At 50.6% G+C, this 25,695-nt stretch overlaps 1 protein-coding gene across 7 annotated transcripts in view; it reads left to right on the forward strand.

Annotated features, from left to right (window-relative positions):
- Window positions 1-25,695, forward strand: part of CELF1 (CUGBP Elav-like family member 1) — a 548,902-nt gene that overhangs the window by 145,463 nt on the left and 377,744 nt on the right. For all 7 annotated transcript variants that reach the window (XM_085646533.1, XM_085646539.1, XM_085646537.1 and 4 more), the window contains exon 7: window positions 19,119-19,198. In XM_085646533.1, the coding sequence (XP_085502659.1) occupies window positions 19,119-19,198 (80 nt within the window). The remainder of the gene's footprint in view (window positions 1-19,118; window positions 19,199-25,695) is intronic.

The following is a 25,695-nucleotide window of genomic DNA, read 5'->3' on the forward strand; positions in this document are numbered from 1 at the left end:
TTTGGATTTTCCCCTTTCATCTGCATTAGCCATCTGAGAGGTCTGTGGTCAGTTTGAACCAGGAAGTGAGTACAAAACAGGTATGGCCTCAACTTCTTCAGGGACCAAACCACAGCAAAGGCCTCCCTCTCAATGGCACTCCAACGCTGCTCTCTGGGGAGTAGCCTCCTGCTTATAAAAGCAACAGGTTGGTCTTGGCTTTCATCATTGGTCTGGGATAGGACCGCTCCTATCCCTAGCTCAGAGGCATCAGTCTTCACTATGAACTGCTTGGCATAATCTGGAGCTTTTAGAATTGGTGCTGAGCACATTGCTTCTTTTAGGGATTCAAAAGCCTTTTGACAACTAACTGTCCAGTTAACTTTCTTGGGCATTTTCTTGGAGGTGAGTTCTGTGAGGGGGGTCACAATGGACCCCTACCCCTTCACAAACCTCCTGTAGTATCCAGTCAAGCCAAGGAATGCCCTGACTTGGGTCTGGGTTGTTGGAGCTATCCAGTCCATGATGGCCTGGATCTTAGGTTGTCAGGGCTGTACCTGGCCTCCACCTACAAGGTGGCCCAAGTACACCACAGTGCCCTGCCCTATCTGGCATTTGGATGCCTTGATAGTGAGGCCTGCATTGTGCAGGGCCTCTAAAACTTTCCCAAGGTGGATCAGGTGATCCTGCCAGGTGGAGCTAAAGACAGCAATATCATCAAGATAAGCTGCACTAAAGGACTCCAACCCAGCCAGGACATGGTTCACCAACCTCTGGAAAGTGGCAGGGGCATTCTTTAACCCAAAGGGCATCACAGTAAACTGATAATGTCCATCAGAGGTGGAGAATGCTGTTTTCTCTTTTGCTCCTGGGGCCATGCCAATCTGCCAGTACCCTGCAGTTAAGTCAAAGGTACTGAGGAATTGGGCAGCCCCTAATTTATCTATCAGTTCATCTGCCCTTGGGATAGGGTGAGCATCTGTCTTGGTGACAGAGTTGAGCCCTCTATAGTCCACACAGAACCTCATCTCTCTCTTTTCACCCTGTTGATGAGGTTTGGGGACTAGAACCACTGGGCTGGCCCAGGGGCTCTCAGAGGGTTCAATGACCCCTAACTCCAGCATCTTGCTGACCTCAGCTTTGATGCTCTCCTTGACCTGGTCTGACTGTCGATAGATTTTATTTTTGACAGGTGCATTGTCACCAGTGTCCACATCATGGGTACACCAGTTGGTCAGACCAGGGGTCAGGGAGAAGAGGCTAGCATACTGCTGCAAGACTTGCTTGCAGTCAGTTTGCTGTTGGGCAGAGAGGGTGTCTGATAAGATCACACCATCCACTGACCCATCCTTTGGGCTGTAAGAGAGGAGGTCAGGGAGAGGTTCACTCTCTGCTTCCTGCTCCTCATCAGTCAACATCAGCATGGTGATGTCAGCCCTGTCATTGTAGAGCTTGAGGCGGTTCACATGGATGACCCTCTTGGGTGTCCTGCTAGTGCCCAGGTCAACTAGATAGGTGACCTCACTCTTTCTTTCTAGGCTAGGGTAAGGGCCACTCCATCTATCTTGGAGAGCCCTTGGTGCCACTGGCTCCAAAACCCACACCTGTTGCCCAGGTTGAAATTCAACCAGTGCAGCTTTTTGGTCATACCAGTGCTTCTGGAGCTCCTGGCTGGCCTCAAGGTTCTTGGATGCTTTTTCCATGTAGTCAGCCATTCTGGACCTTAGGCCAAGCACATAGTCCACTAGGTCTTGTTTGGGTTCTTGAAGATGCCTCTCCCAGCCCTCTTTTACAAGACAAAGTGGTCCCCTTACAGGATGACCAAACAGAAGTTCAAAGGGTGAGAAACCTACTCCCTTCTGTGGCACTTCTCTGTAAGCGAAAAGCAGGCATGGTAACAGGACATCCCATCTCCTTTTGAGTTTTTCAGGGAGCCTCATGATCATACCTTTCAATGTCTTGTTGAATCTCTCAACAAGGCCATTGGTTTGTGGGTGGTAGGGGTAGTAAACTTATACTGCACCCCACACTCCTTCCACATGTGTTAGGTAAGCAGACATGAAGTTGGAACTTCTGTCTGAAACCACCGCCTTAGGAAAACCCACCCTGGTGAAGACACCCAGGAGGGCCTTGGCTACTGCAGGAGCTGTAGTAGTCCTAAGGGGAATTGCTTCAGGGTACCTAGTGGCATGATCCACTACCACTAGAATACATTTGTTCCCTGAGGCTGTGGGTGGCTCAAGTGGACCCACAATGTCCACTCCTACCCTTTCAAAGGGAACCCCCACCACTGGTAGTGGAATGAGGGGGGCCTTTGGGTGGCCACCTGTCTTGCCACTGGCCTGACAGGTGACACAGGAGCTGACAAACTCCTTCACCTTTTGGTGCATCTGGGGCCAGTAGAAGTGACTCACTAGCCTTTCCCAAGTTTTGGATTGCCCCAGATGTCCAGCTAGGGGGATGTCATGAGCCAAAGTTAGGAGGAACTCCCTGTACTTCTGTGGCACTACCACCCTCCTGGTGGCTCCAGGAGTGGGGTTTCTTGCCTCAGCATACAGTAATCCCTCTTCCCAATAAGCTCTGTGGGTACCACTGACATCTTCCCTGGCTTCTGAAACAGCTTGCTGCCTCAGGCTTTCAAGAGTGGGACAGTCTTGCTGACCCTGGCACAGCTCTTCCCTAGAGGGTCCACCTGGGCCCAAGAGTTCAACCTGGTAAGGGTCAAGCTCCACGGACTCAGTTCCCTAAGGGGTATCCAAATCCTCTCCCTGGGGAGAGGGGTCCTGAATGGTTTGCTGTGTAGAAGCTGGTTCCCCAGTCTTCTTTCCTTTTCTCTTGGTTGGCTGGGCCATTATTCCAGGCTCCAAACCTACTTTTTCACCCTTCCTCTTGCTCTGTGCTCTGGTTTGCGCACACACCAATTCAGGGATGCCCAGCATGGCTGCATGGGCCTTCAGTTCAACCTTAGCCCAGGCTGAGGTTTCCAGATCATTTCCAAGCAGACAGGCAGCTGGCAACTTTGGAGAGACCACTACCTGTTTCAGGCCAGTAACCCCCCCCCAGCCTAATGTTGCCATGGGATGACTAGTGGTGACACTGTCAGCGTTGGTGACTGGGTAAGACTTCCCAATCAAGTATTGCTCAGGGGAAACCAGTGTGTCTTTCACCATAGTGACACTGGCACCTGTATCCCTCAGAGCTTCTACCCTAGTTCCATTCACCCAGGGGTACTGCAAGTATTTCTTTAAGTTGGGTGGCCACACAGCTACAGTGGCAAACTCCACTTCTCCCAAGGAGACTAGACTGGCTTCAGTGTGATTCCAGATTTGCTCAGGGTACACCTCTGATTCATTGTGTATGCTTGCTGCCCCAGGAGTAGCTGTACTGGGTGCCTTAGGGGCTTTGTTTTGGGGGCAAGCTACAGTTAAGTGTCCTTGCTTCTTGCAGGTATTACACCAGGCCTTTAAGGGATCAAAGTTCTTCCCCCTATATGGTTGGGGCACATAGGGAGCAGTTTGGGTCCCACCCACCTGAACAGGTTTTTGGGGCCCTTTGGAAGACTCAAACTTTTTATCTTGGGGATTCTCACCACCTTTCCCCTGGGGAGGTTTTAGGACCACTTTCTTTTGGTCACCCCCAGTGGTTGTCTTAGTCACCCTAGTCTTGACCCAGTGGTCTGCCTTCTTTCCCAATTCTTGGGGAGAAATTAGACCTAGGTCTACCAAATGCTGATGCAACTTTCCATTTTTTCATTTGTGCAGTTACTCAAAATATGTTCCTTCATGAATAAATTGTACAATCCAGTAAAATCCTGCACACCATGTCCAGCTAACCAACCATCCAGTGTCTTCACTGAGAAATCTACAAAATCAATCCAGGACTGGGTCTGGGTTTTGTGAGCCCCCCTGAATCTAATTCTATACTCCTCAGTGGTGAATCCAAATCCCTCAATCAGAGCTTTCTTCATGAGGTCATAGGATCCTGCCTCTGGGCCAGAAAGGGTCAGAAGCCGGTCTCTGCAGTTACCAGAGAACAGTTCCCACAGGAGTGCCCCCCAGAGAGGTTTCTTCACTTTTCTGATATCACAAGCCCTCTCAAAGGCTGTGAACCATTTGGTGATATCATCACCTTCCTCAAATTTAGGGACAATCCCTTTGGGGATTTTAAGGTCAGAAGTTTCCTCCCTATCCTTATTTTTATTATTGCTGCCACCATTGATGGGTGCTAAACCCATCACTCTACTTTCTTTTTCTAGAGCCAGGAGCCTGGACTCTAGCTCTAATCTTTTGGCCTGCCTCACAAGGCTGTCCTCTTCACTGGGGGGTCCCCCAGTGTTCTCTCTGGGACCAAAGCCACCTGTGTAGTCTCTAGGTTCCCAGATGCTAATCCTTGGATTGGAGGGTATGGGTGCCCTCTCCTCCCTAGGGAATAGCATGGGGAGGTTGTTGTCAACCTCCTCTGCTTCCCTTTCCTCATCTGACTGGCCATCACCATGTTCAGATGGGTGGTCCTTAGCATACTCAGCCAAGAGCTCCTGGAGCCCTAGTTTGGTTGGATGTAGGCCCATTTGTAAATTTTTAAGGTTGCATAAGGACCTCAATTCCTTGAAAGACAAGTGTAAGTAAGGTGTGAGGTCGAGCTCCTCCACCAGGTCCATGTTATTATTATCACTAATAGCTGGGTTTGTTTGAGACATTCTAACCTGACAGTTCTAACCCTCTACCCTGACTATAGTGACTTTTATTTTTCTAAAATTCTAATGGGACTTAAGCAAGGCCCTAGCAAGACTTTTAGTAATTTTGGAAAGACCAATCAGAATTCTAAAGGCAATTTTTAGGAGTTCTGTCGTGTGGTCAGATGGTAACCAAGTAGTCCAACAAATGCAAGCTTGTATCCCACCGCTGATCCACCAATGTGAGAAAGTGGCTCTGTATATACTGTTCCTTAATAGGTACAGGGTGTACAGAGTCCACAGACCCCAAGGGTTTAACAGAGGTTAAAGTTAGATATAACCTTACTCTCCAAAGTGGTAGCCTGGTCGAGCAGTAAGGCAGTATCAGAGGACGTTTTAAGCATTTGTTGTACACACTCAGTCAGCAAATAGTTCCACACACTCAATAACTGAACTCTAGGCCAATGGTTTGTATATAAAAAAAATATATGGTTGTTTTATTTTAGAACCAACACTTGGAATTAAAATATACTTTCTCGACAGGAGATGTTTCATAAAAATACTTTTGTATATGCAATAGACTTTTTAGTAAACAGTTACAAATAGTTGCAGTAGGCAACTCTATTTCTAAACACAATACATTGAGCTCAATGATAAATTCAAATTATATGCAACAGATTACTTTTTAGATTACTTTTGTAATTCCAGGCTTGGATCCTAGATCCAGTACTGGGTCAGTTCTCAGAATCAGCTGTTAAAAGTCGACTTTAGTACTGTAATGATTTTTGGTGAATATTTTGAGTTTTGAAAAGTTCACACTTAGAAGAATTTCCAAGAAAAAGCCAGTCAATGTTACCCTATGAGGAAAATGAAGTTAGTGGTTTAAGGGTAAGTACTCGACTGGCAGAGTTGAAGTTCTGGGCATAGACTCAGGGGTCCCCCAGTGTCAGGTAGGTACAGTCAGTTCACCCTCAGCGGTTTCAGGACGGCCGGGTGCAGAGAGAGTTAGGCCCAATGTTATCCTATGAGGGATAGGGGGGCCTGGGTTGGTGGCTGCTGTCGGTCAAGCCACGCGGCTGTGGGAGCTGGGCTCCTGGTCACTTACTCAGGGCAAGTGGGGAAGTAGGTTAGAGTAGTTTTCACTGCCAGGGCCACTCGGGCGGCTGGATGCAGGGTGCTTTTGAGCCGTCGGGCGCTCAATTGATTTCTATGGGAAATCTCCGGTTTGGAAAAAGACTGCAGGCTCGGGGACGAGGACTCTTCAGGTGCCACCACCACTTCGAGGGGTAAGTTGGGTAGTTGGAGGATAGGTAGGTACCCCGGGATTGGGCCCAGAGGGCCGTGGGGCGCCGGGTGCAGGGGTGCCTTTTGATGTCGGAAATCTTACCCTCTGTTGATCGCGGTTTGAGTGGCACTCTGTTCTGAGGCTGCAAGCTTCTTCAGGATAGTCGAGGGGGGTCCTTGGGTGCCGGACTGGTCACAGTTGCTGTGGGGTCGTCCTCGTGGGTTTAGTTCACTCCGGCACCGGCCAGGCTTGGCGGGTGCAGAGTGGGCTGGGATCGCGGTTTCGGGCTGCTGCCAGGGGTGAAAGGTAGGTTCTGAGTAGAGCCTCTACTCATGGGAGTCCCAGGGGATCAGAGTTCAAAGGTAGCCAGGTCCTCCGGGGTTTCTGAGGTTGCTGGCCACAAGAGATGCCGGGTTTGGAGCAGGAGCAAGTCCGAGGTCGACAGGCCGGTAGGGCTGGGGCCAAAGCAGTTGGTGTCTCCCTCTACTTTGCAGCTGCTGGGCAGGTCTTCTTTTCTTCTCGCTCTTCTTGTAGTTTCGGAATCTGGGGAAGGAAGGTTCAGGGTGCCCCTAAATACTAGATTTAGGGGCGTTACAGGTAGGTGAAGGCCAGGGACCGATGGGTCCTTGTCCTGGGGTGGGTACACCCCCCTATCCTGCCCCTCTCCTGTGGGAGGGGGGCAGTAGCCTAATCCTGATAGGGTAGGGCCTCCCATCTTCAAGTTTGCGAGAGCCCAGAGATGTGCTTCACCTCGCCTCCCCCACCTGAGGGGTGGGGTGGGCAGGCTGGCACATCCCCTGTCCTTGTATGGGGTTTCCGGCCAAGCTTCCCGCCAGAGTGGGGGGTTGTAGTGGCCTGGTGTGAGAAGTTGGCCTGGTATATGATGCTCACTAGTTAAAGTGATCACCTTGTACCATGCCAAGCAACCCTTATGGTGTGGTTGTAAGTCAACCTTTTCGGACTAGCTGCCCTAGTGGTAGCGTAGGCTAAGCAGTCTTTGAGGCTAAACTCGTGAAGCGTGTTAAGCCAGCTGTTTTACCAAATGCAACCCCCTTTTATACCAATGAAAGGACACCACACAGATATATATTCAAAATATATATGTATTTATTTCTCAAAGTAACCCCTAGTCTCTTTATGAGCACAGGAGCACAAATCGTCAAACAAGATTATCACAGAATACACAGAAGTTGCACGTTATATGGATAGGCCCTGGTGGCCACTCAAACCATATACTAAAATAGTGGTATAAGTACCACGAACAGAAAAGGGACAAGGCCTAGGGCCTCTAGAATCGCTGGGCCTACAAGGAGCTAATGTCAGTTAGTGACCAGGAGGTCCACGGGTGGCGTGTGCAGAGCAAATAGTCACACGCGTGCTCCCATAGGTTTCAATGGGTGCGTAAAAAGTACAAAGTTACTGCAAAGAGGATCTTCCGGATGGACTAGGAACTCAAGATTTGGAACACAGGCACTAGAGATGTAATACTACACTTGGGCACAGGTGTGCCAGCTTTACCTCACCCACAGGAAGCGGGTGCATAGGCCTCGAAGTGCGTCGGGTTTCTTCTATCTGTTCCGTGGAGCTTGAAGACAAAGATGCTGCAGGCGGTCGGTCCGGGAGAGATGCAGTGGATCCAAGAGTGGATCGTAGATGTTGAAGACCTGTAAGCAGAGGGGACAGTGTTCACAGTCACTAGCCAGTGACCAGCGTGGCACCAGGTGGGTACCAGGCAATGTCGGGTGCAAACAGGAAGAAAGGGGTAGCTTGTCTCTGCAGCCACGTGGTCCCTGGAGGTCGACGTCCAGGAGTCGAGTCACGAGCTGTCCCACGCAGGCTCTCGCTGTCGGCGGTGTCGGCGACTTGATCGAAGCAAACAAGCCTTGGCAAAAGCAATTGTTGTAGGAAAAGGAAATAAGCTGATGGTTCTGACCAGCAAGGTCAAAAGGACTGCTCCTTTGGAGGGGAGCAAGGGCCAGTCTGGAGCAACCAGACCAGCGGTGTATTTCTTGAAGTTCGTCGCCAAGATGGCTACTAGCCAGCGGGCCAGCAACCGGTTAGGCGCGTCGAGTGGCAAAATGCAGAAGGGCCCCACGCAGATCGTGGAGATGCTGGAGGGCTCACCTTTGGTGCAGATGCTGCTCGGGTGTTGGGCTTCTCAGATCCCAAAGCACAACTTGGAGGGAGCCTCGGTTGTTGCACTTGTCAGCTTGTCGTAGTCGTTCCAAGATGGCTGGCTCCACGTGTCTCGGTGCCTCCACGGGTCTCCTCTTTTCAGGGACTGTGGATCGGGCGGTGAGAGGTCTGGAGGTCCAGGTCTTGTCAGTCTCTGGGCTCGGGCTCCGGCGGGAGGCGGCGGCAAAGCAGACGTTGATTCGCTGGATGGTGCTTGCGTTAGCAAGGTGGTCACTCCCTGACCACAGGGGAGATTGGCTTCAGTCCTCTGTGCAGCAGAGCGTCGAAGTTCTCGTCTTCTTCTTAGTGTCAAGTTGATTCCAGGATGTCTGAAGTCTTAGGACACAGCTCCTACCTTTAAGCGGATTCTAGGGGCCGGACTACCTGCTAGGTCCCTCCCTATGGGTGGGACCAGGAAGGGGGGTGGTTACACCCCCAATCCTTTGTCCAGCTCGCCCCAGGCCCGGGACTGGTGTGCCCCAGGACCGGTTTGAACTGGCATATGCACCGAGGCTCCTTGTGAGCCACAGGCATGTCTGGTTTCTTTCAAGCCCTACCTGACCAATACACAAAATCCTGTCTGGGGTGGTGCACGCACCTCCCCTGGCAGGAAACCCTTTGTCCACACCTCCCAAGCTGGAAGGACTCCCAGCAGCAGGAGGGCAGACTTGTGTCTGTGGTGGCAGCATCCATTTTGTGGAGCTGAGGCTATGTCTGATTTTACCCGGGTTTCAGGCACTGTACATGTCGTGTCCCTCTAGAAGGGTGGAATGCTAACCCCGTCGCCAGAATTGGCGAGGGGTTAGTATTCCAATTTGTATGACACCTTACTCGACATGTTTTGATAAAGCCAAACCAAAGATAGCATTTAACCGCGAGGTTCATAATGCACTTAAGAGTATATGGTATGACGATATCTGGAAACAGTAGAAGGAAGTTGTTCCGACCACTGCAGACAGGCTCAGCTCATGCCAGAGCACCTTCTCACATGGAACCACGCACTCTGCCTTCAGGATTGTTAAGGCCTGCCATAGGAGTGACTTATAGGTTACCAGGTGTCCCATTTAAGGTTAGGTATAGGTATACTACACCTAAGTAAGAGGTGATTACACCAACTTACCCCAGCTGAGGGATCAGCCAGTTGTGTCAAATTGTTAGGCCAAGCCTGGGGTGGCATAATACATGCTTCAGCCCTTGGCAGGCCTTGGGTACACCAATGCCCTGGGTACCTAGTGTACACTGGTACAGGGGCTGACAGGGTGATCCAACCAATTGGGTATGTACCTAGGGTACATGGAGTCCATTTTAAAGAGAGAACAGCCAGGCTGAGATCCTGAATAGCAGGATCTCAGGCCAACTAAGTCGAAAAACCAGCTAGACACTAGGCAAAAATTTGGGGGTAACCATAGTCAGATATCCACCTTCCTACACCTGGGGAAACTCCTAGAGGCGGCAGGCCTTTGAAGCTTCCCTTTGCTCATCCTGGGGGAGGAGATTTCTCACCTCACCCAGGATGTGCATTGTTGCAGGACCGGAAGAGCAGGGGCTCTCCCACCCAGGGGTCCAGCAAGGTGTCTGCTGTGTGGCAGCTTGGGCAGCCTCAGAGCAGACGTGGATTGTAGGTTAGTTGTAGGAGGGCATCTCTAAGATGCCCTCTGGGGTGCTTGGTACATTAAATCTCACACTGGCATCAGTGTGGGTTTAATGTGCTGAGAAGTTTGATACCAAACTTCCCAGTCTTCAGTGTTGCCATTATGGTGCTGTGGAGCTCGTGTTTGACGAGCTCTCAGCACCATGTACTCTTAAATGGCAGCACTGCACTTACAGTGCCCGGGAATGGACCTGGGTACTGTAGGGGCACAGGGCTCCTGCTCCTGTGCCCACACCATGGGCATAAGGCACCCAGCCAGAGGGGTGACTGACATATGCCTTGGCAGTGTGGGTGTTGGGCATGGCACACAGATGTGTGTCATGTCGACTCTTCATTTTGTCCTGCACCCAGACACTCAAAGGCAGTGTGTATGTGTGTGTAAGGGTACAGGGCCCCTAAGGGTGGCACAATGAGTACTGCAGCCCTTAGGGGTCTTCCCTGGTCACAAGGCCCTGGGTACCTAGGGTACCATTTACTAGGGGCTGACATGTGGCCTGGGTTTGCCAATTTGGAGTTTGTGTATTTTAAGGAAGGAACATAGGCCCTGGACACCTGATTGGCAGGAGTCCAGGGTACACTCAGTCAAAGTACATTCAGCAATTTAGCAAAAAGTGGGGGCATACCATGCAAGAAAGAGGGCACTTTCTCACACAGAGACACTGCTTCACACACCCCACCTTCGGGCCCGGTAAAGAAGCCAAATAAGCCTTCCGTCGGCTCGGGCTCGAGCCAGCCTGCCAGCGGTGCTGAGAAACACACTTCGGCACCGAAAAAGAAACCAGCCTCTACCTCGACACCGAGCTCCGCACCGAAGTCCTCGGGGTCGAAACCCAGCGCTTCCGTACCGATGCCATCTTCGGTACCGACCAAACCCCATAAGGCCCTCGGCACCGACACTTCCAAGCCGAAGCCCTCCTCGGCGCCGACCAAGAAATCTGAGGTTCCCAAGCCCAGTGCTAAGCAAACTGGCACGGACAAGCCTAAAAAGTCATCGGCCCCGAAGACTTCGGCGCCGACGGACCAAACACTGTCACAGGAACTATTTACACCGGATCCCTTACAAAAAACTCTCACCAGGGATCCAAAAACTGGACATTTGGCACTCTCTTCCAAAAAGACATTTGGACAAACCGGCTCCACCTCCAAAGAGGAAGGACTCTGCTACCTCCCCTTTCAGAATACCTTCCCCACCTCCTCCATCTCCTCCACCCTCTCCACCTCCGCCGCCTTCTCCACCCCCACCTCATCGCTCTCCGACCCCGTCTCCAGACGATGAGGATCAGGGGGACTCATATCACGATACAGGGGATGTGCCCCAAGACCCCACCCCTACAGGATCCCCAGACCCATGGGACGACTACAATAACCCAGATGTTCGAGGCATGTGGGCTGCTGAATTCATATCTGTGCATAGATCGCCGCCTAGTGTTGGGTCCGGATGTTTGCACGTTGTTGTCCTGGAAGAGTCTTCGAAGTATCCTGAGATAGGTGACTCCTCCCCTGGACCACAGTGCGCATGGGCATCCTCTCCATCCTCAGATTGTTTTTTTCCGCCATTGGGTTCGGATGTGCTTATCTTGACTCAAGTTAGGGAAAACTTTTTTCAGGCCAAAAGGCCTTTAGTTCGCGTCGGTACTGTTCCCGATCGGTATCGACAGTTACTTGTTAGTTTACTAACTTAAAAAACAACTTTTTCGCATCGACCATCGACACCATCGACGATGGAATCGAGGACACCATTCAAGCGGTGCCCTGTTTGCAATGCGAAATATCCCCATGTCGACGTCCACCCGGTGTGCAACAAATGCCTTTCACCGGATCACGACGAATCCACATGTATGGCCTGTGCCCGATTCCGATCCAAAAAGACTCTTCGGAATCGACGAGCAGCGAGACTTGAAGCGCAGCAAGCGGCACCGGCCCCGACCAACATCTTCAGCGCCGAGGACGAAGATGTGGAAGGCGTGGAGAACCTACCCTCCAGCCCCGCTTCCGAACACGATTCCGGATCGGAAGACATCGAAGAACAACTCTTTCACAGGGATGAAGACGACACCGAGGTAGGAGACTACGATGAGGCCTTAGGGGCCGAAGAAAGTAGCTCCGGTGACGAGCAAGGCCTACCCGTACAGACGGAGGATATCTGTGAGAAAGTGGCTCTGTATATACTGTTCCCTAATAGGTACAGGGTGTACAGAGTCCACAGTCCCCCAGAGGCTGATAGAGGTCAAAGTTAGGTATGACCTTACTCTCAAAAGTGGTAGCTTGGTCGAGCAGTAAGGCAGTACCAGAGGACAGTGTAAAGCATTTATTGTACACACTCAGCCAGCAAATGGTTTCACACACTCAATAACTGAACTCTAGGCCAATGATTTGTATATATAAAATATATGCTTGTTTTATTTTTAGAACCACAAAGGGGGTAAAAATATACTTTCTCAGAATGAGAGGTTGAATATAAATACTTTTGTTTCAAGCAATAAATTTGTGTAAACAGTCACAGTTGGTTGCAATAAACAATCCTATTTCCTAAACATAACAATGCATTGAGCTCAATGGTAAATTCAGGTTATTTGTAATAAATTACTTTTCAGATTACTTTTGGAATTCCAGGTCTGGATCCTAGAACCAGCCTGGGGTCAGTATTCAGAATCAAGTGATGAAAGTCGACTTAATAACTGTAATGATTTTTAAATAATATTTAGCTATTTCAAAAGTTAGCACTTAGAAAATATTTCACAGAAAACATTCAATGGATCTCTATGGCAAGAAATTCAAATTGCAGGTAGAGTACTTTATCGTTACTTTAGTAATCCAGGACTGGGTGCCTAGACCCAGGACTGGGGTCCTTATCAAAAGCAGGTAAGTAATTTCGTTTGCAGAAATGGTACGATTTTAAAAGAATATTTCAAATTTGCAAAAGTAGACACTTAGAAGAAATTTCACAGAAAAGCAGACAATGGTTTCCTATGGGAGAAAAATGAGTTAGAAGTAAGTATAGTTGTGAACACTTTTCAGAGTCAGGGCTGGGCACCAAGATCCAGCACTGGGAGCTCACCTAGGAGCAGGTGAGTAAATTCGTTTTTGTCACTTGGCTGATTTTTGGTGAATTTTTTGCAGTTTTGAAAAGTTCACACTTAGAAGATTTTTGAAGAAAAAGCCAGTCAATGTTACCCTATGAGGAAAATGAAGTTAGCGGTTTAAGGGTAAGTACTCGACTGGTAGTGTTGAAATTCCGGGTATGGACTCAGGGGTCCCCCAGTGTCAGGTAGGTACAGTTGGTTCACCCTCAGCGGTTTCAGGACGGCCGGGTGCAGAGAGAGTTGGGCCCAATGTTATCCTATGAGGGATAGGGGGGCCTTGGTTGGTGGCTGCTGTCTGGCAAGCCACGCGGCTGTGGGAGCTGGGCTCCTGGTCACTTACTCAGGGCAAGTGGGGAAGTAGGTTAGTGTAGGGAGGGCACTGCCAGGGCCACTCGGGCGGCTGGGTGCAGGGTGCTTTTGAGCCTTAGGGCGCTCAATGGAAATCAATGGGAATGTTCCGGTTTGGAAAGAGGCTGCAGGCTCGGGGACGAGGATGTTTCAGGTGCCACCACCACTTCGAGAGGTAAGTTGGGTAGTTGTAGGTTAGGTGGGTACCCCGGGATTGGGCACAGGGGGTCGCAGGGCGCCGGGTGCAGGGGTGCCTTTTGACGTCGGGAATCTTACCCTCTGGTTGATCGCGGCTGGGGTGGCACTTGGTTCTGAGGCTGCAGGCTTCTTCCGGGATGTCGAGGGGGGTCCTTGGGTGCCGGACTCTGGGTCACAGTCGCCGTGGGGTCGTCCTCTGGGTCTTTGTCCACTCCGGCACTGGCCAGGCTTGGCTGGTGCAGAGTGTGTTGGGTCCGCGGTCCCGGGCTGGTGCCAGGGATAGCAAGTAGGTTTCTTGAGTAGAGCCTCTACTCGTGGGAGTCCCAGGGGCTTAGAGCTAAAAGGTAGCCAGGTCCTCCGGGGTTGGTGAGGTTGCTGGCCACGTGGGATGCCGCGCTGGTGCAGGTTCGAGAGTCGACAGGCCGGTAGGGCTGGGGCCAAAGCAGTTGGTGTCTTCTTCTCTTTTTAGCAGCTGCAGGGCAGGTCTTTGTTCTTCTTGCTCTTCTTGTCGTTTTTCTATCTGGAATCTATGGAAGGAAGGTTCAGGGGGCCCCTAAATACTAGATTTAGGGGCGTTACAGGTAGGTGAAGGCCAGGGACCAATGGGTCCTTGTCCTGGGGTGGGTACACCCCCTATCCTGCCTCTCTCCTGTGGGAGGGGGGCAGTAGCCTAATCCTGATAGGGTAGGGCCTCCCATCTTCAAGATGGCGAGAGCCCGGAGATGTGCTTCACCTCGCCTCCCCCACCTGAGGGGTGGGGTGGGCAGGCTGGCACATCCCCTGTCCTTGTATGGGGTTTCCGGCCAAGCTTCCCACCAGAGTGGGGGGTTGCAGTGGCCTGGGGAAACTCCAACTGGCGGCAGGCCTTTGAAGCTTCCCTTTGCTCATCCTGGGGGAGGAGATTTCTCACCTCACCCAGGATGTGCATTGTTGCAGGCCCGGGAGAGCAGGGGCTCTCCCACCCAGGGGTCCAGCAACGTGTCTGCTGTGTGGCAGCCTGGGCAGCCTCAGAGCAGACGTGGATTGCAAGTTAGCTGTAAGGGGGCATCTTCTAAGATGCCCTCTGGGGTGCTTAGTACATTAAATCCTACACTGGCATCAGTGTGGGTTCAATGTGCTGAGAAGTTTGATACCAAACTTCCCAGGCTTCAGTGTTTCCAATATGGTGCTGTGGAGCTCGTGTTTGACAAGCTCTCAGCACCATGTATTCTTAAATGACAGCACTGCACTTACAGTGCCCAGGAATGGACCCGGGTACTGTAGGGGCACAGGGCTCCTGCTCCTGTGCCCACACCATAGGCGTAATGCACCCAGCTAGAGGGGTGGCTGACATATGCCTTGGCAGTGTAGGTGATGGGCATGGTACCCAGTGATGTGTGCCATGTCGACTCTTTGTTTTGTCCTGCACCCAGACACTCAGCCTGCAAGGGCAGTGTGTGTGTGTAAGGGTACAGGGCCTCTGAGGGTGGCACAATGAGTGCTGCAGCCCTTAGAGGCCTTCCCTGGTCACAAGGCCCTGGGTACCTAGGGTACCATTTACTAGGGGCTGACATGTGGCTAGGGTTTGCCAATTTGGAGTTTGTGTGGTTTAAGGAAGGAACATAGGCCCTGGGCACCTGATTGGCAGGAACCCAGGGTACGCTCAATCGAAGTACATTCAGCAATTTAGCAAAAAGTGGGGGCATACCATGCAAGAAAGATGGCACTTTCTCACACAGAGCCATGGCGAAATTCAGCACCCAGATCCGTAACAGCTGAACCTGGCGATCTGGCTCCTGAAGTCTTAGAGTTTGGCTACCTAAATCTGCCACCTGACTGTATGGAGATCATCAAAGAGGCCAGGAGACCCACTACCAGAGCTTGCTATGCAGCTAAATGGAAGAGGTTTGTCATTTACTGCACCCACAATGACATTAACCCGCTAGACGCATCCATTCAAAACATAATCTGTTACCTCTTACACCTATACCGATGCAATCTGGCATACACCTCGATACGTATCCATTTGACCGCAATAGCAGCCTATCTCCAAAACAGGCAGCACCTCTTTATTCAGAGTGCCTGCCATCAAAGCTTTCTTGGAGGGACTCAAACGAGTAATTCCCCCAAGACACCCACCAGCACCGGTGTGGAACCTCAACTTGGTCCTCACCAGACTGATGGGTCCACCCTTCGAACCTCTCCACTCATGTGAGATTCAATTCCTCACCTGGAAAGTAGCTTTCCTAGTAGCAATCACTTCATTAAGAAGAGTTAGTGAACTCCAGGCACTAACCATTCAAGAGCCATTCATACAGGTTCACGCAAACAGGGTCGTACTACGTACCAACCCCAAATTCCTGCCTAAAGTAATATCGCAGTTCCACATGAATCAAACTATTGAACTGCCTGTTTTCTTTCAGAATCCACAAAATGTCGCTGAGAGAATGCTCCATACACTAGATGTAAAAAGGGCCCTCATGTACTATATGGACAGAACTAAAGACTTTAGGAAGACAAAACAACTTTTCGTTGCCTTTTCCCCACAACACAAGGGCAAAGCCATTACCAAAGCAGGTATAGCCAGATGGATCGTTAAATGTATTCAAATTTGCTATCAAAAAGCTAAACGCACATTAACGATTCCCCCACGAGCCCACTCAACACGTAAGTTAGGGGCATCCATGGCTTTCCTGGGAAACATTCCTTTACAGGAAATATGTAGAGCAGCCACATGGTCCACTATACATACATTTACCAAACACTACTGTGTAGATGTACACTCCAAACAGCAGGCAGCTGTAGGACAGGCTGTTCTCAAAACTCTTTTTCAGACTGCTGCAGCTGGCACTGGTAGCCGCCGCTAATAGGAGGTACTGCTATATATTCTATGCACAGATATGAATTCAGCAGCCCACATGCCTCGAACTGAATATGCTACTTACCAGTATGCATCTGTTCTTGGCATGAAGGGCTGCTGACCTTCATATCGCCCACCCTCCTCCCCGGCGCCTGTAGCAGCTGCAGCTCTCAGAATTACTGTATAGCATGGCCATCACTTTCTGTATCTACTCCATCACTGCCACAATGGCGAAAAACAATCTGAGGATGGAGAGGATGCCCATGCGCACTGTTGTCCAGGGGAGGAGTCACCTATCTCAGGATACTTTGAAGACTCTACCAGGACAACAACGTGCAAACATCCGGACCCAACACTAGGCGGCGATCTATGCACAGATATGAATGTCAGCAGCCCTACATGCCAAGAACAGATGCATACTGGTAAGTAGCATATTCAATTTTTCTCGCAACCTCAAACTGTTGCAGAAAGGGCTCTACACACGCTAGATGTCAAACGAGCCTTACTTTACTATATCCAAAGAACACAACCTTTCAGAAAGACCAAAGAATTGTTTGTCTCTTTCTCTCCACCGCACAAAGGCAACCTCATCTCAAAATCGGGGATAGCTAGGTGGATTGTAAAATACATTCAAATCTGCTACCAAAAAGCAAAGCGAACTCTATCCGTTCCCCCTAAAGCCCATCCTACACGTAAAATAGGGGCTTCCATGGCATTCTTAGGGAACATCCCGTTAGATGATCTCTGCAAAGCAGCTACATGGTCAACACCACACACTTTCACCAAACACTATTGTGTAGATGTGCAAACTAAGCAACAAGCTAGTGTTGGCCAGGCTGTACTCAAAACATTATTTCAAACCACTGCAACAGATACGGGTGGTCGCCGCTAACGGTGGGTACTGCTATATAATCTATGCACAAGTGTGTAATCTGCAGCTCATATGCCTCAAACGGAATATGCTACTTACCAGTATGCATCTGTTCTTGGCATGTAGAGCTGCAGATCTACACACGCCCACCCGCCTCCCCGGCTACATCTATCTGTCCCAGTTTTATCTTATTTAGATAGCACACACATGGGAATCTTCACTGTTATTACTACGCTCCATCTTTCCCTGCTGGCGAAAAACAATCTGGGGATGGAGCCGAAGCCCATGCGCAATACGATCCAAAGGAGGAGTCACTGACCTCGTGACTTCCAGAGACTTTCCAAGAGGAAAAACAAACTGCAAACATCCGGGCCCAACACCAGATGGCGATCTATGCACAAGTGTGTAGATCTGCAGCTCTACATGCCAAGAACAGATGTATACTGGTAAGTAGCATATTCCTTTAGGGGTGTTACAGGTAGGTAAAGGGCAGGGACCACTGGGTCCCTGGGGTGGGTACACCCCCGATCCTGCCACTCAGGATCGGGGGCCCGAAGATGTGCTTCACCTCGCCTCCCCCACCTGAGGGGTGGGTTGGCAGGGCTGGCACATCCCCTGTCCTTACTTGGAGTTTCCGGCCAGTGTTTCTGCCAGAGTGGGGGCCAGAGCCGGTGGGGACCAGTTGCTGAGTACGGTACGTGGTCTGGAGAGACTCACAAAGGCAGCATGCCTTTGAAGCTTCCCGTGCCCATCCTGGGGGAGGAGACCTAGCACCTCGCCCCAGGATGTGCATTGTTGCTGGCCCACGAGTCTGGATGACTCTCTACCCAGGGGTACAGCAACACGTCTGCTGGGTGGCAGCCTAGGCAGCCTCTCAGTCAGGACATGTGTTGTGGGTTAGTTTCAGGGGGCAACTCTAAGTTGCCCTCTGTTGTGCATTTTACATTATATCCCACACTGGCATCAGTGTGGATTTAATGTGCTGAGAAGTTTGATACCAAACTTCTCAGTCTTCAGTGTAGCCATCATGGTGCTGTGGAGTTCGTGATGACGACCTCCCGCACCATATACTCTGAATGGCAGCACTGCACTTACAGTGCCCAGGAATGGACCTGGGTACTGTAGGGGAACAGGGCTCATTCACCTGTACCCACACCACTGGCATAGTGCACCCAGCTAGAGGGGTGACTGATGTATGCCAGATAAGTGTGTTGTGGGCATGGCACACGTCAACTCTGTTTTGTTGTGCACCAAGACACTCAGCCTGCAAAGGCAGTGTGCGCCTCAGGGTACAGGGCCTCTAAGCGTGGCACAATAAGTGCTGCAGCCCTTAGGGGCCTTCTCTGGTCAGTGCCCTGGGTACCTACGGTACCATTTACCAGGGGCTGACATGTGGCCAGAGATGCCTATTGGGTTTCAATACAGTTTTAGGGAAGGAACGCAGGCCCTGGGCTCCTGATTTGCCGGAGCCCAGGTCACACTCAAAGTACATCAGCAATTTAGCAAAAAGTGGGGGCATACCATGCAAGAAAGATGGCACTTTCTCGCAATGTTTGATAAAAGACTCTTTATATTCATATTGGCTATCCTTATGCAACTAGTTCCCCCTCCCCGACTATTGTACAAGCGCTGATGATTGCATGTAGAAGTCCGCTGACTGCTGTAGGATTCTGAGTCTTCCTTGTGAGAGTTTGGGCGACAGTTAAACCTGAGCATTGCTATTGTGAACCTAGGAAGTTTAATTTGAAGCCTTAGTGTGCCTATCACATATTGCGTTGAGGCTCAGCCCAAGCCTCCGTCTCGCTGTCTTTCTCTATAGATTGCAACACCTTGAGTGACCACCTTGAGTGACCGATTGTGACCCTAAGTAGAGCTCAGCCTCTCCTCTCTTTTCACTGCTGCTATTTAAAAATGGTGAGGCGTGCTTCGCTGAACGGTCGGTCACTTTGTATATTTACTTGTACAAAATGATGCAAAGTTTTCATGTATTTAAATATATATATTTTTTTTTTCACAGGATGTGCGTTTATAACATTCACTTCCAGGTCAATGGCTCAGAATGCAACAAGAGCAATGCATCAGGCTCAGACCATGGAGGTGAGTGAAATTGAGATGGAGCGAATGATCACTAAAATGTTTGATATGAAGATGGATGCATTTCTTCTGTGACAGGAAAGTGTGAGTTTTACTTCAGTGACCAGGAGGGGCTTGACTGTTGCCAAGGTGAAGGTTTTCAGTGTTCCTGAGCGAAGACGAGGGTGAAGGAGAGGGATCTGAGCATTGCTAAGGCAGAAAAAGGAATGTGAATATTGTGTGAGACGCACAGGTGTAAGTGTTGCGGGACATGAGCATTCCTAAGGGACTGCATTGAGTTTGGTCTTCTGTGTTGGAAGAGATGATGTGGGGAACGCAATTCATTCTACCTGTTTAGAACAGCTGTTCTGTCCTGTTTTGCTTTCCGCTCTTGTGTTTTCACCAGTCTGCAAGCACCATCATGTCGATGTGAGATGGTGGTGGGTGCTTCTGATTTGTATCTTTACCGGCCTGTAGTGAGGTAAAAATGTAGGGTTTCTATCCAGCCAGGTGACAGATCACTTCGCACTAGGTTTTAGGCATCTCGTAAAGACCAACAATAGACTTCCTGTTTTTCTGCACCTCATCCATGTGTTTCCAGGGTGCTTCTGTGCTTCACTACTGATATTCCTTATAAAATGTTTGGTCAAATGTCTCCTAGGGTTTCAGGATTAATGATAAAGGAATGTTCGAGGCATATGAGCTGCAGATTATACACTGTGCATAGATCGCCATCTAGTGTTGGGCCTTTGGAAGTCACGAGGTCGGTGACTCCTCCTTTGGTTCGTATTGCGCATGGGCTTCGGCTCCATCCTCAGATTGTTTTTTTCCACCATCGGGCTCGGATGTAATACTTCGCGCTCCGGTTCCGAACTTTTCCAGTTCAACGATCGACGCAAAAATCCTCGCTCATCGAGCTCCTTCAGATAATAAATCATCTTAATCACCTTCTCTTCTGATGGATACATCTGCCAGTGGATTCCTCACCTAGTGACTCCTCACCTTGTGAATATCCCCTGCGCCAGCATTCCACGGAACTTTTCTTTCCCAGCACTCCACGTCGACGTGGGCGACGTCACAATGCATCGGCTCCGCACGCGACTCCGTATGACGTCATCGGAGCCATAAGAAGCCCACGTCGGCGTGATGACGTCAGTTCCCTTTTTTCCGCGCCGTCGACGCGCAACGGTTTTTTTCCAGTGCTCTTTAGCTACTTTGTAGTTTAGCGGTGTAACTGTGTTAAAATCTGTATATCTTCGACTAGGAAGTCGGGCTTTAAGCCCTGTAGTGAATGTGGAGGTCTGATGTCAATGACGGATCCACACCAGAACTGTTTATGGTGCCTCTCGTCGGACCACGATATGGAGGAGTGCGGATACTGTAGGAGCATGAATCCGAAAGCGCTCAAAGAAAGGAAGACTAAGCTCTTCATGAAGATCGGTGAGGAGAAGAGAGGGAGGAAAAAGGAGAAGTCGAAGAGGGAGTCATCGACTTCGAGATCTTCGAGGTCGAAGAAGCACCACAAAAAGAGGAAGCATTCTTCTCGACGTCGGTCCTCGAAGTCCAGGAAGTAGAGGTTGGCTTCGCCCCGTCGACGTCGGAGCAAAGCTTTGTCTCCTTTCCCTTCACCTTCGAAGTCACCAAGGCGTTCTCCTTCGAAGGAGCAGACTCCGGCTCAGTCCCCGATGCAGTCATCGACTCCGTCTAAGGCTTCGACTCCGGTTCGAGTGGAGTCGGATGCTTCTATGGATGGACAGGAACAAGCAGTCTGTTCCGGTGCCTGAAGAATCTGCGGCTCCGGTGGAAGATACTGCGGAGCCGACGCCGGAGACCCCACGAGGGGATACAGGGTCTGTTCCTTTTCCTCAATTCCCGGCTCCAGGTACAGATTCTAAAAATTTTTTGAATGCTATGTATGGCATAATTAATAGGGCGGCCTACCCATCCGGAGCACCAACTGGTCCCGTGGGTCCGATGGCATTTACGCTGGGGGTGCCGCAACATTATGCTCAGGCCCCCTTTATGCCCTTTATGCCGATGGCGCCTTCTTGGCAGTTTCCGGCGCCGTCTGGGGATCCGATTCGACCTCGGAGGGACCAGCAGACTTCGGAGCCTTCCTCGACGCCGAGGCCGACTCAATCGGCGCCGCGTCCGGCGTCGCAGATTCCACCTATGGCGCCGCCGACTCCGGTACCTCTGGCTACACCGCCGCGTACGACGTCGTCTCCCCGGATCCGGTCGAGAAGGGAGGCCCAGAGGGTGTTGGAGGAAGGGAGATATCGAGCAGAGGTGGAAGAAGGTGAAGTTGACTCTTCTTCTGATGAATTTGAAGGTATTGAAGAAGCAAGTGGGTGGGATACGTCTGCTCCGCCTCAGGAATTGGCTCCCTATCATGTGGTAATAAAGAAGGCAGCAGAGCTTTTGGATTTGCAGCGGCCCTCTGTGGAGTACAAATCCAACTTGCTAACAAGGGTGTTGCATTCTCCGTCTTCGACTTCAGAGCCTTTGTTGCCTTTCAATGAGGCCATTTTGGAGCCGGTCTTGGAGGTGTGGAAGAAACCTCTTTCATCTCCGGCAGTGTGCAGACAGGTGGCAAGAAGGTACAGGGTTGCACCAGGGGATCCTGACTTTTTGTCTACACATCCTTCTCCGGACAGCCTGGTTGTGCAGGCTTCATGTTCTAAACATGCTTCGGTTGCCTTCCCTCAGTCTCCAGCTGACAGGGAATCCCAAAAAGTTGATCAGGCGGGCAAAAAGACCTTTTCCTCAGGAAGTATGGCGTTGAAATAGTCTAATGCTACATGCCTTCTGGGGCGTTATGTGCATGCCTTGATGGACTCCATTAATTATCCAGTATTAGGGTATCTTTCATAGATTCACATGCCTGAATCATTCCCCGTCGTCGGGAATGGGAGTCACCGGTAAATAACAAAGTAATGTCCAGAAGACATAAGACAGCCATAGGCCTCAGAGGCCTTAGCTTAGTAAGCTATCCACGTCCTTATGTAAAAAGGACCAAATTTTGGCCAGAGCCAATCAGCTAACACCACCCTCTAGAACCTTCCTGGTAGGAGCTCTAGTCCCTCAGATTTTCTACCGCACGTCGTGCTAAGGGAGTCTCCACTGAGCTCTGCTCATTTCTTTGGATTTGACAGTATTTCTTCTCAACTTTCTGGATTTTCAGCATGGCTGATACACCTAAGAAGGGTTTATTCAGGCCCTGCGCCTCTTGCGGAAAGAAGAGGCTACATATCGACGACCAACACAAGGACTGCTTGTATTGCCTCTATCCCAGTCACAGTTCTAAGGACTGCAAGGTATGTCGGACTTTCTCTTCTAAGACCTTGAAAGACCGAGAGGGGCGTCTTTTAATCTGGCTGCAAAGGCTAAAGGACAAGGAGGATGTGGTGTCCTCTGAGGAGAGTGAGAGTTCCTCAGTTGCGTCTCACTCCTCATCTAAAAGACCAAGGGTGGCATCGCCGGGCCCTTCGTCGCAGCCACCTCAAAAGAAGACGCAGAAAAAGTCTTCAGAGGTCCAGGATTCGCCTGTTCCAGGGAGCTCGTCTCCTAAGGTGATGCCCCACACCTTCAAAAAGCCTATTGCCACCTCGTCGACGACAACAATGTCGACAGTAGCGTCGACGAGAAAATCTCCTTCGACAGCGATTTCAGTTACATCGTCGACGACGACTCTATCGACGATGACATCCCATTCCATGTCCTCGACGACGACAACTCCATCGTCGACGGCAGGCAAGACAATTCCGTCGACGTTAGCCATAAAAAAGTCGTCGTCGAGTAAGCTGTCGACGGGAGGGTCGACGACGACACCGTCGACGAGAGCTTCATCATCGTCGACGACAACATCGTCGACGAAGACACCGTCGACGAAGACACCGTCGACGACGAGGGTACTGTCGACGAGAATATCACCGTCGACGTCATCGTCCACGTCATCGTCGACGAGGAGACCGTCTTCATCATCCTCGTCGTTGACGACGACCCCGACGACGATCCCGTCGACGGCATTGATACCTGTAACGTCGGTTACAGCTATACCATCGAGCCCCTTGAGGGGTATGGACACGGACGACCAGAGTACATTTGTGCATGTACAAATAACCAAGCGTGCATTAACTCCGGCCCTCACTTCGCCCAGTAAGGTCTCAACCTTGCCTCCCACTCGCCTCTTTGAAGAGGAGGATTCGGACGACGCTAGACTCTTTCCTGCGGCGACTAGTCCATCACAGCTCCATGTAAAGTACCAGGATGTCTCGGATTACGAAGACAATCCCCAGGACTATGAGGAGGTTCCTCATCAAGAATACATGCCGCCTCCACCTTCCATGGTGTGTCTACCGGCAGCCTTGGTCACAGACCTTCAGCTCTTAATAACGGACTATAAGCAGCGTTTTCCGACTCCGGCACCTCCACCGATGCCTGCGGGGCCTTCCACTCCACGGCCACGACCGCCTCCACTGCTTTTGGAGAGGACGGCACCTCCGCCCACCACGGACGAGGAGGAGGAGGAGGAGGAACCTGAGGAAGGAGAACTCCAGGACGTCCAATCCCAACAAGATGAATGGGACGATTACATCCTTCCGGCTCCTGTTTCGCCTGTCCCTACCACAGCCGACTCACCGCCCGACGACATCGGCGGTTTCCACAACATCATTGAAAGAGCGGCCCAGCGCTTCCAGATCCCGATGCCTTTGCATCAACAAGACTGTTTCTTATATGACTTTAAGGAACCCTTCAAGAAGTCCGTCCGGGCAATTCCGATAATTGATTATATTTGGGACCAGGGCGTAAAGATAATGCAGAACCCTTCATCAGTGCCACCGGTTCTACCACGCCTGGACAAGAAATATAAAGCTCCGGACACGGCTCCGGTTTGTCTTACAGGCCATCCAAAGCCGGACTCGGTTATCACTCAGGCTGCGCAGAGGAGGGCAAACAACCCAGCTGCGCTGTTGACAGCTCCGCCGGATAAAGAAGGGCGACGTATGGATAACATAGGGAAACGTTTCTCCTCTATGTCAGCCTTGGCAGTGCGTGCCTCCAACGCTACTGCACTATTGGGACGGTACAACCGACAAATGTGGGCGGACATTGCCCCATATCTAGCGGATTTGCCTTCTGACTTAAAAGAAGAGGCAAGGAAGATTCTGTTGGAGGGTGAACGATCTGCCACGGAACTGATAGACTGTGCAATGGATATTGCTTCCACAGGTTTTAGACAGCTGGCTGGTGCGGCTGTTCTCCGGCGCCAGGGTTGGCTCAAGGCAACTTCTTTCAGGCCGGAGGTCCAGACAAAAGTCCTGGACATGCCTTATGATGGCCAGCTTCTATTCGGTTCTCTTATTGACGAGGCATTGCAAGGTATCAAAAAAGATACAGATACTGCCAGAGCCCTGGGGTCTCTGCAATCTCGGAACCCTTCCTTTCGTGGGTCCAGAGGAAGAGGTCAGACTTCCTCCAGAGGAGACTTTCAACAGCGTTCCTCTTTCTCCTCTTCCCAGCAGTACCGTCCACAATCTCAGCAGCGACAACAGTCGTCTTACCACAAAACTTCCTTTCGTAACAGAGGAGGAAGACAAAAGGGTGCCGCGCGGCGGCAATGACTTCCAGATGTAGCCGGTCTCAAACTTGTCTCCACCCTACAAGATTGGCGGAAAAATCTCCCATTTTCTCAAAAATTGGCAAACGATAACTACGGACCGATGGGTCCTCCAATTAATACAATTCGGCCATTCCCTGGAATTCATACAAATTCCTCCTCAAACTCCTCCCCGCCAAAGGGCTCACAAAAACCTACGCCCATTACTCCAAGAAATAAAGATTATGCTTCTAAAGGGAGCTATAGAGAAAGTTCCCCTAAGCCAACGAGGGAGAGGGTTCTACTCCCATTTCTTTCTCATCCGAAAGAAAGAGAAAAAATGGAGACCCATATTGGACCTCAGAAATCAACAAATTTCTGAAAAAACAGTCGTTTCGAATGATTACCATACAGGAGGTTTTGCATTTACTCAACGCAAACGACTACATGGTGTCGGTGGACCTTCAAGACGCCTATTTTCATGTCCCAATACACCGCAACCACAAGAAGTTCCTGCGTTTCATGGTGGCGGGCAGGCATTACCAGTTTCGGGTTCTGCCATTTGGGCTCAAATCGGCGCCATTTTTTTTTCTCCAAATGCCTAGCACCAGTGGCGGCGTACCTACGCCGTTTCCACCACCAAGTCTTCCCGTATTTAGACGACTGGCTTATCAAGTCCCCATCACAAGAAGGCGTGATAAGATCTTCCAACGCTTGTCTGACACTCTTCGAGTCACTGGGGCTCACTCTCAACCACGACAAATCTGTCCTGCAACCATCCCAATGCATGCAATTCTTGGGAGCCACACTAGACACCATCCACAGGAAAGCATTCCCGTCACAGGAACGCCAGGACAAACTTCAATCTCTGGCACTCCAGGTAATGACAAGAAAGACACTCTCGGTGCGCCTCTTCAAATCC

Source organism: Triturus cristatus, chromosome 3_1 (assembly GCF_964204655.1).
Source record: "Triturus cristatus chromosome 3_1, aTriCri1.1, whole genome shotgun sequence".
Classification (NCBI taxonomy): Eukaryota; Metazoa; Chordata; class Amphibia; order Caudata; family Salamandridae; genus Triturus; species Triturus cristatus.